The sequence below is a fragment of the Equus asinus genome, chromosome 17 (assembly GCF_041296235.1).
Source record: "Equus asinus isolate D_3611 breed Donkey chromosome 17, EquAss-T2T_v2, whole genome shotgun sequence".
Classification (NCBI taxonomy): Eukaryota; Metazoa; Chordata; class Mammalia; order Perissodactyla; family Equidae; genus Equus; species Equus asinus.
The window spans coordinates 10,956,188-10,969,032 of record NC_091806.1 but is presented as its reverse complement, the minus strand read 5'-3'; the positions used below and the strand labels follow the sequence as shown (position 1 = coordinate 10,969,032).

General features: G+C 55.8%; 1 protein-coding gene across 2 annotated transcripts in view; it reads right to left on the bottom strand.

Annotated features, from left to right (window-relative positions):
• Positions 1 to 1,249: 1,249 nt before the first annotated feature.
• Positions 1,250 to 12,845, bottom strand: part of CRY2 (cryptochrome circadian regulator 2) — a 31,667-nt gene continuing 20,071 nt past the window's right edge. For both annotated transcript variants that reach the window (XM_014861181.3, XM_070487671.1), the window contains exons 9-12: positions 12,548 to 12,750; positions 12,131 to 12,223; positions 10,860 to 10,985; positions 1,250 to 3,503 (exon numbers count right to left, since the gene is read on the bottom strand). In XM_014861181.3, coding sequence (XP_014716667.3) covers positions 10,861 to 10,985; positions 12,131 to 12,223; positions 12,548 to 12,750 — 421 coding nt within the window. In that variant the 3' untranslated portion in view covers positions 1,250 to 3,503; position 10,860. The remainder of the gene's footprint in view (positions 3,504 to 10,859; positions 10,986 to 12,130; positions 12,224 to 12,547; positions 12,751 to 12,845) is intronic.

Here is a 12,845-nt window from a genome sequence, read left to right as displayed (position 1 = left end):
CTTCACTGCTCTCTGAAGAGGCTTGGCAAACTGTTGCACAGCTGGTAGAACAGTATTTGCAAAGCTGGACTGCCAACTGGTCACGCCAGCTCCCTTTCCCTTCAACGTGGCACCCAGAAAGCAGCTGCAGGCGCCTGTCCTGCAGTCACCAGTCCCCCGGCCCAGGCCCGAGAACACCCCAGCACCTGGAGCCCAAGGCCCTGGCTGCCTCTCTTCTCCCTGCCCCTGAGCCCAGAGGGGCGGCCACTTGACCATCCCTGCCATCTTGGCCCAGGCTCCTTCCACTAGGCCCAACAGCAACCATCTGCTGCTATGGGGTCCGCTTTCCTCCCAGGAAAGCAGTCTTGTCATAGCGGCAAATAATTGTTCCTGAGAATGTGTGCTTGCCTCAACTAGGGAGCATCCCCAGGTCAGGAGTGTGTGTGGAGGACAACTCTATCTTCCAGAACCTTTTGCTCAAGAACAAATCTTAGCTCCAAGCCCAAGCCGAAACCACTTAGAAGCCAGGGGACGGGAGGCCCAGGTCTTGGTGGGAAGGGGGCCAGCAGGAGCTTCAAAGCAGAGCCAAAAATGAGCCGAGTCCCAGGGTCAAGCCCCTCCTTCTCCCCTTCCTCACTCTGTGCAGGGCAGCTGGTGATATTCTTCCCACAGGAAGTTGGGGTATGGACTAACAAGGCTCTCATCTCCAGGGGTCCCGCAGGAAAGCCCACGCACACTGCACAGAGAGGGGCCACACTCTGGCCAGATGGCATGAGACAAAGCCAGCACACAGGCCCTGGGCTCGGCTGCGGGCAGAGCTCGACCACTGACCAGAGCTGGGGGCTTGCATCCCCTCCACGCACACACAGCTGTGGCTTAAGTGAGCGAGTTGAGGTAAAGGATGGATTGAGGGCCTGGAGAGGGCCCTACCACTGATGCCCAGCCTGGGGGCTCTAAGGGGGTGGCGAGGCTGGGTCACTGCAGGACAGCCATCAGGAGCCTCTCCTGGGGCCCGAGTGCTGTGTACCACTCTGGCCGATGGACTCCTAACTCTCACCAAGCTCTGGAGCTGTCATTAGTCTGCTCTGGCCGCTCACCTAGGAGGCTCCCCTTCATCCATCTCCCACTCCACTCCTTCCGTCACCTCCAAGGAAGGGTGAGAGGCTCCTGGGTGCAGCAGAACCAAGGCGGTCTGGCCTCAGGCTTACTCTGGCTCAGCCTTCCTGACTCACGGTTCCCAGACCTCCCACAAGATTGACCACAGCACAGCTTTGCTTAAACAGAGTGAGACGTTTATGAAACAAGTGACTAGTCACAAACTGTGGGAGAAACACACCTTCCCAGCAATCGAAAATCTCCATATAAAGTGCATTTTACCTGCGACCACCTCTCCCCCATGCTGGCCCTTGGGTGGGGTTTTGAGGCAATGCTCTGCAGCAGTCCCCAGGGTTACCTGGGCCAGGAGAGGGGAGGCCCGAAGCCATCGTGGAGCTCCAGGCCACTGGATGCACCCTTTCCTCACGCGGTCCCTCCCAGCTCTGGGAGTGGACGGCTCCATTCCCTTGGGAATAGGCCAGCATGCCAGGGATGGTGCACAAGTCGGGGGAGGTGGTCGTGCCAAGTTTCACCTTAGGGAAGAGAGCCATCATCTGACAGGCAGGGAAAGGGAGTCATCCTGATATAGGAAGGTGCTGCTAAATAAATAGTGACTCTCGTCCTAAGCTCTCCGGCCTTCTGACTCTCAGACCAGCTCTCCCAGGCTCCCTCTACGCCTCTTCCAGCAATAGCCCCCGAGTCTCTTTCCTCCTGGCTGGGGCTAAGGGAATGGGGAAACGCCCAACCCAATACTGTGAATACACACCATCACCTGGGCCCTGCTCCCCCACGTGATCACGGGACATTTCTAGCGAGGGTGACATACATACAGTCAGACTCTAAAGGCAGCTCTCTGGCTGAGAAAACCTGAGGACCTCTCAGGAGGAAGCCTGTCAACGTGCTGCACAGATGCAGGAGACAGGGGCCTGCCCCGGGTTCTGGTCCGAGGACAGAGGACAGTGAGGGACAGGGCTGGGGCGAAGGGAGTTAACAGCTATGAGGCTAGGAAAGGTCACAGGGGAGGTAGAGAAAAGAAGGCCCAGAGGCCAGCTTAATGTTACACGTGAGGACAAAATCCGAAGAGGAATTAGCCTCTCAGCTACGTGCACACACACACACACACACACACACACACGGTGGCTCAAGTGCAGGCCACAGCGTGGAAGGAAGACTTGCTCCAGCTGACGACACAGTCCTCCTTTCAGTACGCATTTCTCAACACAGGCCTTCAGCCGTGGGAGGGGATGTTGGGAGGCACAGGCGACTCCTGGAATGCAAGGCCTTGGCTTCTCTGGGTCAAACCTCCCACCTGCGGCTTCTGGAAGGGCTGGTGCACTGGGTGGGATCTCGATTTGGACCTTTCCCAACTGGCCCTGGCAGTCCCCACCCGAGTTCACCTGCCTGGGTACTTGGCGTCCAGCTCCTGGGAGAGCTGACGTGGCAGCTTGGATGCTGACCAGTTCCGGGCAGGGCCTGGAAGCCTACAGAACAGACTAGAATGGCTTCCCTGGCTGGGTGTCAGCTGACCTCAGTGGCAGACCTCTGGTGCCCTGGACTGTGGCTAGAGCAGCCGGGGCTTTCTACCGCCAGGAACCTGGCCTCCTCGTGGGGGAGGCACCGACTCGCCACGGTCTGCTCTGAGGCTGGCTCTCAGCTTCTGAGGAAGGACAGCGAGAGCTGGGATTCTATTCCTACCCTTAGGCTTGCAGCCCCCAAAACGTGGACGCACTTTCTGGGCCACCATCTATAGTACCGTGCGCACAGCACATCGCTCAGGCACCTGGTGTACTTCCGTAGGATGGTGGAAAGTTTCAGACCTGTCTACAGCCTTGTGCTCAGTCCCAGATGCCTGAGGAGGGGTCTGGAGGACCCCGTGGCTGGGGATTTTAAAATAAGAAAGAAGCCAGGCCAGGTGGCCATGTCTGAACAGCACTGGTCCACTCCAGCCTCCAGGGTCATAAAGCAGGAGCCCAGCAGGGCTCCGGCCGCCTCTAGAGTGCCACGCTCTGGACAAGTCAGAAACGCTGCCCTGCTGCCCCTCAGTCCCATGTGAAGAGGGAGCGAGTGGGGGCAGATGGCAGACTCCCAGCCAGGGTCCCGCCCCTCTTCCATCCAGACAGGGCAGCTGGCTTGCAGACAGGTCTTGGCTGAAAGTCACTGCCATGACCTCCGGCCTGGTGTCTGGAGGCTGAGGTGAGCTGCTACAGGGACTCCTCCGGCCCGGGCAGCGCTCAGAATCACAAGAGTGTAACAGACGCATGCACACGCAAACAGGCACACCATCCCTCCCCCTGCACACGTGCACACACACACACACATGTTTGCTCCCTCTCTGTCGTGATGGCGATCGGCTTCTCTGCAGGCTGCACTCTGCTGCCACGCGGCTGCTCGGGCACCCAGGCTTTGCTCGCAGAGCCACGGCACCACAGCTGGAAGAAAAAAACAGTACAGAAAGGAACATTCAGGAGGCTGCTCAGCTGCCCGGGGACACAAGCTCCTCTGGCTGCTTCTCCGGGGACGCTCGGACCGGGAACTGGGAAGAGCCCGAAGAGGGAACCGTGCCACATGGGCCACAACACCTGGGGACAAGGCTGTTGCCAGGATGCCAGTGGGTGCCTGCACACTGCCCCTGAGTGCAAGCTCCCCTGCAGACGCCTTGGGCCTCCTCTGCTCCAGGGCCAGGGGCAGCCCAGGAGGAGATGGCTGTGTGAGACTCACGTGAGGCCACGGGGGACACTTGCTCAGATATGACAAGGGCAGTTTCTGACTCAAGGCACAGCAGCTGCTGCCAGAGATGGAGAATCAGAAAAAAATGCAAGAGAAGCCAGCTAGGACGAGTAATTTTGAGGATGAGGGCAATGACTGAGTTTGGAATCAGCAGGTGAGCACACTTCCACATATAGACAAAAGAACTCTGGCACAGTGCTAGAAGATGGCGGGGGAGACAGGAGACACAAAGATGACTCACTTTAAAGATTTATAAGAGCCTGAATCCGGGGCAGAGGAAGAGATGGCCTCAAGCCCGTCATACTGCTGGGCTGCCTGGTGAAGTAGGTCTAGTGTGTCTGAGGGTGTACAGAGACAAGCAGGGTTCCCTTACAAGTTCATACAGTTTAGGTGCTGCTGAGGCCCATAAGAATAACACGGCTTCCTGAGCCTGCTGTGGCTCAGACACTGTCCACTTGTGTTATCGGTGAATTGTCTCCCCTCAAAATTCTTACAGTGAAGCCCCAGTGCCCCAGAACGTGACTGCTTTTGGAGACAGGGTCTTTAAAGAGGTAATTACGGTAAAATGAGGTGATTATAGAGTGAGCCCTAATTCCATATGACTGGTGGCCTTACAAAGAGAGCTGAGGGCACAGACGCGCACAGAGGGAAGGCCACGGGGAGACGCAGGGAGATGGCAGCCGTCTGCAAGCCAGGGAGAGAGGCCTCAGAGGAAACCAGCCCTGCCGACACCTTGGTCTCAGACTTCCAGCCTCCAGAACCGTGAGAAAATAAATTTCCGAGTCACCTAGTCTGTGGCACTTCGTTATGGCGGCTCTGGCAACAAACACAGCTTGCGGTCCCCTCACCCCTGAAGGCACAGCCTCCGTTTTTACAGACGAGAAAACTGGAGCCAGAGAGGATGAGTTGCCCGAGACTATGGCATCCAGAAGTGGGAGAGCCAGGCAGGGAAAGCTGGGGCAGTCTGCTTCCAAACCTGTATTTTTACCACGAAGTAATCTCTGTATTATAGAATTGCTCATTAAGACTTCTAGAGGATGTGAAAAGAAAGTCAACAAGGTGGCATGACTAATATCTGAGTGACACAAACGGAAGTTCAGATGTTAATAAAAAATGAAATGCTCTCAAGAGTCAAAGACACTAGAGAGAAGGATTCAAAACCAGTCTTCTGACACATACCGCCCTTTTAAGACAAATGTTAAATCCGAAGAAGATTTTACCTGGATCCGTTTATCTAGAAGCTGGGTAAAATAAAGGGCAACCATAGGAGCGGGCTCCCGCCTGGGTCAGTACCTCATTCTTTACAATGCGTATTATGTCCAACCACGTCTCTCTTTCAGCTTGTACTATAATAACCTAACCATATGTTTTCACTACAAATAAATACATTAGCGACTAAAGTGTGCGTGTTTGCTGAAACAAGGTGGCTGTGCTGTTTTAGACACAGGTCTCTCTCCAGACCTTCCTGTTGAGCCGAAGAGCAGACAGTCTCCTGAAACTGGACATTCCAGGCCTGGAGAGGTTGCCACACGGGCCCTCCTGCCGACGCTTTGGCTTCCAGTGTTTTCTCCACCTTCAGGCGCCAGGAGATAAGAGGGCTTGAAAATTCCTCAGAACAAGACTCTTAGTCTGGGGGCCCTGGAGCTTTAGGGGGTCCAAGCATGGGCTTAAGGGGCAGTCCACGAAGACCCTGAAGGGCTGAGCACGCTTTTCCGTGCGTGGGAACAGGTGCCATCTTCTGGGGAGAGGCTCCATCCCGTCAGACTCTCCCAAGCACGGGTAATCCAACAGGGGCTGGGAAGCACGGCCTCCACTCGGAAGACAAGGAGTGAGGCGGGTCAGATGCTATATTGGCAGCAGTTGAGACGCATGCTGACACACGATTTAGCCGCGGGCCAGCTCAAGATGGGAGGGGGAAGTGTCCTGGCCTCAGATAAGCCCCAGTGACCCCAAACCGTCTCTGATGCATTCAAAAAGGCAAACACAGAAAACCAAGGTTTAGAAGACCCAGCTTGTCCTTGTCTACCAAGCTAGTCAAAGGCCTATTCAACTAGTTCCTCAAGCTGCTTGATCAGCAGATAACTGCATGGTCCCCGGGCTCTTGTTTTCAAGCTTGGGCACAAGTCTGCAGAAAAAGGGGGCAGGAAGGATCAAAGGAGGCCGTGCAGGAAAATGATGACAGCAGCACGAAGGGAAAGGGAGGAACGACGCTCCAAGGGAAAAATCAACTCACAAAAAACACGCACAGAAAAATCAGTCTCCCGGTTGTGCAACTCTTTCAACCTGTCGTTAATCCGAGAAACACAGAAGCAGCTGGAACACACAATCCCTTCGTAACTGCCTCCCTCGGTGTACCCAGTGTTAGCTAGGATGGCCCCTGGTGCCTGTGCCCTCACACCACTCCCATCCTGCAGATGCTAACAAGAAGCCCTGATCTGGAGCCCAGCCCCAATCCCAGCCCTGGAGGGCGCATGGAGAACACGCATGCGGGAGCTGCTGCCACAAAGGAGACCTCAACAGCTCAGGGTCTAGAGGAAACCTGTTTGGAGCCTGTAATGGAGCCTTAGATGTCGTCCTCTCCCCACCACAGTGGGGGAGACACAGCGCCCAAGTTAGGAGCAGCAAGTACGGTGACACAGCTGGGCCTGGACGGGGTACCAGGCTGAGCTCCCAGCTCAGGTCAACTCCTCACGTCCATCACACCCGTACCCTCCCTGCGCCATACAAACCTTGCAGCAAAGGGAGGGGACGCTGCTCAGCGAGGGCCACGGAAAGGGCAAGGGGACACCAAGCCCCAACTTCTCATTTCCAGGTCAGAAACTGAGACCCAGAGAGACGAGGTGGCTTGTGCGAGGTCTCCCAGGCAGTGGTGGCAGGGCTGGGAGGGGACACGGGTCTGAGCGTAAGGCCGGGCACTTTTCAGAACCCCTCACTGCCTCTACTTCCCCTGTGGAGCATTTACAGACTGCCCAGGGCCCTTCACGGACAGTGTGTCCTGCACGGAGGGACATACGCTAAACACGTGTCAAAAGAACGGTGAAGAGATTCCAGGATCAGGCTTTCCCCAGCGAAGCCCGGGCTCACCACGCTCGGGGGAAGTGCGCGGGGAGGGGAGATGGCTCCTTGGCCGTGAACCCTGTGTTCAATGGGGCTTCTCTCGACACCACTGTGTACCAGCACAAGGGCAGCTGGGCCACGTGAGCTGATCCTCCTGTGGTGAAATAATTGGACCAATGAGAAAAATCTGTGCACAATTCGGAGCTAATGGAATCCTGAGCAGTCAGCGGCTTTGGGGATTACGGGGAAGCAGCTGAAACGAGAGCTGTTTGGGGGCTGGCTTGTTTTCCAGTTTAGTGAGCATCGTACAATAAAACCAAAGGCGGGACAGACGCTGGTGTGGGTTTGAGGTGAACACGGTACCTACTGATACCAGGGCGGGTTCTCCCACAAGATCAGTCCAAACTGAGAGTCACTGTCTGCCCTGTGAGCTGCCACAGGCTGGGGCCTTAGAAATAACAGAACCACAGAACTATGGAGCTCAGAGCTAAACGGGGCCTCCGAAGGTCCAGGATGGAGCCTTCAGGCTGGAAAAGAACGATGAGTCTCAGCTTGCAGCTCAAGCGTCCCAGAATGGTTAGGTATCCAGCCCCAAGCCACACAACTAAGACCGGCGGGCACCGTCTCCTCTCCTGCCTCTCAATACGGTACCATGTCAACATAGGCCACGCGGCCACAGCTCTGGGGTCCGCCTAGCCCAAGGTGCCGGGAACGGTAACACAGTCAGAGACACCCTGAGAAGCGTGGGCCGGGCAGGGACGTGATTTCATCCGTGTGTGCCTTTGACTTGTTCAAAGGCTTTTCACATAGTTTGCATTTTCTCTCCCTGACATGTATGCTCGACGGGTAGGGCAGCTGACAAGATGCTGTTATCCCTGGTCCACAGATGAGGATGCTGAACATCTTTAGGCCCAGGAGCTACCACCAGCAGCCAGTGAAGAACAGGGCACTCTTTCTTCTCAGGGCTCGCAAAGAACACGGCTGTTCCTCCCCAGTCTGTCTTGGGGGGCTGTCTGCACCTGCCCAACTCCTCTGACCCCCTGGCCCCCACTTCCTACCATGCAGTCAGCCTGGCCTAACGGCCCAATCAGCCATGATTAAAGGCACAGTAAACCTTGAGAATTGGTCCTTAAGATGCCCATAGGCTGATGGACGTTTTCCTGGACCACATGGCAAGAGACAGGTGCTGACGCTGCACCCCTGTCCACTTGGACTCCCTGCCCCGGCCTCCGGGCTGGCTCTCTCCCCTCCGCCATTCATCTGCAGGTCCCGCCCAGTGCCTGGTTAACCTTCCCCAAATGCCAGTGTGATCACTTCACCCTCCTGTCCCAAAATGCTCCTTAGCTCCCCGAGTACACTAAGCACTCATCTGCCTGATATTTAAGAGCCTCCACGATCAGACCAACTGTAACCTTACAAACTTCTAAAATCCTAATGATAACAGTATCTGTAATAATACTAATAATAATAGCTGCCATTTACTGGGTACTTGTGAACTTATGAGCCAGGCACTGGGCTAAGTGTCCTGCGTATGAGGCAGACCCGTTAGCTGTCTACCGGTATCCACACTTCCTAGCTAACAGAACCGAGGCCTTATTCAGGGGCCCCGAGCCTGGCCCAGACAACGGCTCACGACTGGTCTAATCACAATTCTCGAAGCACACGCAGTCCAGGAACAGCAGCAGCAGCAACAGCTGGGAACTCGTCAGAAATGCAGATTCTCAGGTCCCACCCCAGACCTATTGAATCAGAAACCCCGGGAGTGGGGCCCGGCCGCCTGTGGCTGAACGAATCCTCTGGGGTTCTGCTGCTCAGTCAACTTCTAAAGCCAATGGTCTAAGGCAATCCTGACAATCCCGTTTCACACCTTGGGGGTGGCTTTGAGACTGACAAGGTTCTGCTCATGAGCCCAACATGAAAAGGTGGGGGAGGGCTATTCAGGGAAAGCTTTTATTTTCTTACTAAAAAGGAAGAGAGGCCTCTCCTGACAGCCCTTATCTTATAAAACTGCAGCCTCCACCGTGCCCCAACCTGCACTTTCTATCTTCTCACCCAATTTTAGTTTTCCATCATCCCATTTAGGGCCTCTTGACATATCATAGATCCATTTATTTGTTTATTGTCTGTCTCTTCCCACAAAGATGCACCCAAGAGGGAAGAGACTCTGTCCGTCTTGTTCACAGCCATATCCCAATGCCTACAACAGTGTCTGGCAAACTGTGAACACCTGATGTGTTTACTGAATGAACGAGTACAGCTGTCTCTGCCATTCCTTCTCTTTCCTGCTTTGAATGATGAATTGATGCCTGAAGCTATGGCAGCCACCCTGAGACACGAAGCGAGAGAATCTCAGAAAAACTGGCTTTGACATCGTTGAGCCACCAAACCAAAACCAGCAACACCCAGCTCTGGGCCTCTCGTTAGGTAAGAAAAATAAACCCGTTTGTTTTAGCCACAGTGGTCAGGGTTCTACTCTCAGCAGCCCCACACATTCCTAACTCACGTGTATTTAATCATTGAATCTTTGCAACCACCACCTAACTCATAGGGGAGGAAACTGAGTCTCAGAGCAGTTACTTGACGAGATCACTTAATCGTTAAACTGTTTCTCTTGTCTGAAATGCCCTTCTTGCTGCCTAAATGCAATTACCCTTTGAGGCCCCCTAGTGTGAACTTCTGGGTTATAGTCCCTGATTGCCCCAGCCCACCAACAGCAGCCTGTGACAAGCTGGCAGGGTCCGTATCATCTGTCTAGGAGTTACAGGTTGTCTTCTTTTTCTAAGCAGACTGTGAACTCGCTGTGGATGGCATCATATGACATGTCATACGTCACATGCTCCCTTTCCTCACACCCCGGCGGGCAACAATTTCATGCTGAATTGGATGCCATAAGCTTCCTGAGCAACCTTGAGCCACACATTTAACCTCTCTGGTTCTTTGGTCCTTTCACCTGAAATTCCGAGTACCAGCATGGCAAGTTCCAGATTTGTAAGACGGAAAGAACTTTGCTTAGCATCACGGAGCACAGAGATGGCTAAGAGAGTAGCATCTAAGCTTCCCGGGGCTCCGAGGACAAGATAGCACCAACCTGTCCATCAGCACGTCTAGACAAAGAGCCTAGCAGGGTACTGGGCGCAAGCACCAAACAGTCACTGTCTCATCGGGCATTCCAGCCTAGACACTCCCACCAGATGGCCCCGCTGGGCCCGGAAGTGGAAGGGCTCGGAAGAAAGAATCAGTCGGCTCCATGAAGAAAATCACCCTCCAATCTAATGATGCAGATATGGCACAGAAGGAACAGCCTGAGAGGAAGATTCCAAGAGGACGTAATTTACATTTTCCCAGCAAAGGCTCTTCCTGCCCCGGGGAGGGGGGAGCCAGGCTTTTTTTTTTTCTTAACAACATTCAAAGGGGCTTCCACGAAAGATGAGTGCTGTTGGGGAAGCGCGGAGTGGAAGCCGCAAGAGAGGTGAGAATGGAGCAGTGGCTGTAAGAGGCAGAGGTGACGGGAGCAGGTTGGCTGGTCCTTGGTGGGGCTGGGCCAAGGGAGCCGCCACTGGGCCTCTGCCTGTCTTCGGAAGGGGAGTGCTGCCCCCCGCCGGCCTGCCTGCAGAACACAGCCTGAGGGGCAGCGGCTGATGGGCCGGGAGCATCCTCAGACCCTGCCTGCCACAGGGCCTTTTCTCAACCACAGCTTCACATCCGGTCTCAGCTTTCTTTTTGTTGGCTTTGACTCACTTTCATAAGTAGTAAGAGCCAAAAAAATTTTTTTCCTTACCTGGCACAGAAAAAAAGGGCTTTACTTTTGAACTTCCTTTTCAATTTTAGACGGTACGGAAGTCAGAACAGAATTTCTGAGCTGAAATCCTCAAAAATCGTGCAGTTCCCAGCAGGTTTCATTCTCGTTGGCTGTTTTACCCTTTGGTGGGCAGGGCAGCAGCTTTCCAAACCCACGCCCCCTCTCCCATTGTCCCCGTCACTGACCGGGAAGCCGCGCTCACCTCAGACAGCCCTGCTCGGCGGCTCTGCCACCCTGGCCCGTTTGCTGAGCTCCTCACCGGGCGGCTCCTCGGCGGCTTCCAGCTTGCGTTTGGGGGATGCTGGGCCACTGGGTGGTGGTCTTGGGCCTGTAGGGAGGCAGGTGAAGCGTCACACCAACTGTGTGGACAGCCACGAGGGCCTGAAACTGTGCAGAGGTGGCCCTTTAGGGGGTAGGAAGCCGGTTCACCAAGGCTCCTCCAACCTGCCCCTTGGCAGTGCCCTCGCCTAGAAATGTCCAAGGAGAGCACGACCAGGCCTGTGGGCAGCGGGCCTGCTTTTGGGCCCCAAATCCCTTGGGTTCCAGGCTAGAGTCTGGCTGGGCCTGTCTGCTGTCCTTGCTCCGAAGGAGGTCACTTCCCTGCGAGCCTGAATGAGCCTCCTGAAACAGGAATGAGTGGTGCCCTCACCTGTGGAGCCAGCCTGGCTGGGCAAACTAGAGAAAGCCCTGGAGTGCTTGCCAGTCTCGCCTTACTGACCTCAGCCGGAGCCGAAAGGAGGGGGTAAGTCTGTCTCCTCTCTCTTCCCTGCCACCACCGGGGCCCGGCTGTCGTCTCCTGCCCGGACAACTGCAGTCGCCTCCTTCCTAGCCTCCCTGTGCTCACGCTCACCCACACTGTCCCTCCACACAGCAGGCAGAGCACTTTTAAAACACAAGCAGCTTGTGCCCCGCCCTGCTGCCCGTGGTCAGCGCCTTCTCAGCGCACCAAGGACAGGAGCCTAGCCCTCCTCGCTGACGCTGAGCCTGCACAGTGCTACTCCCACGACGTCTCGTCCTCATCCCGTCTGGCTCCTCACTCGGGACATGCAGCCCACTGGCTTCCCTCTGTGCCTTGAATGAGCTAAGCTCGCTCCCGTCACTGTGTCTCTTCTTGCTAGCCCCCTTCCCTGGAATGTTCTTTCCCAGTTCCTGGAAAGGCTGGCTCCTGCTCACCATGTGGGTCCCTGCTCAGAGAGGCGTTCCCCGGCCACTCCGATCTAAAGTAACCTCAAGTCGTCCCCCTTCCCCAGCCCCTTTCTTACGAGGTCACTCAATTTTATTTCCCCCAAGCACTTGTTATCGGAAATGAGCCTGCATGGTGCCTTTACTATCTGTCTCCTCCAGGCGGGACCTAAGCTCCATGGAAGCAGGGACTGGTCCCGGCCTTTGTCCTCAGCCCTCAGTGACTGGAGTGGTGTTAGTCCTGCAGTGCCTTTGGGATGGCGCAGGCCAGGGAGGCCAGCTGCTACTCACCCGCACTGCTCACGCTCCCAGCCTGGCTCGAGCTGGGCTCTGCCACCGGGTTGCTGAGGTCTTCCACATAGGAAGGGACAGACGCCAGTAGACCTGGGGGACAGGGGAGGGACTGATCAGACTCTCACGGGACTGCAGAGGGCTGCCGGGCAGGTGAAAACAAGGCAGGGGGTGCTGGGCCACAACACGGAGGCTCCATCTCTTCCCACCAGCCACGACAACTCAGCGAGGCCTGACACAGCCCAGCCCCCACTGTTCTGTGCCCGGGGAAGTCAAGTCAACCTAACAGCCTGGAAGACAGAACTCAATCTCCCTTTGCAAATATCCAGAAATCCCAATCTCCACTCTGCAAGCCCACAGCTGCCGTCCTTCCCTTTAGGGAGCTAGGGGACGGTGCTGGGGGCAGTAGCTGCTCACAGAGTCCCCGGTAGCGGGAGAGCTGCTGGTAAATCTGCTTCATCCGCTCGATGTTGAGCCGGCTGGTCTCGGCGTGGTTGACGATGGGCCGTGGGTAGTCCACACCGATGATGCACTTGGCCGCCTTCTGAACGGCCTCGGGGGCATTCCAGGGCTCGTAGATGTAGCGAGAGGGGAACGCTTTCAATTTGGGCAGGTATCGCCTGGGACACACACACCGGACAGCCCATGAGCACACTGGGGCCCTCACGCCAGGAGGCGGCCACAGCGGTCAGGAGCCAGGGAGCCTGCCGGGCAG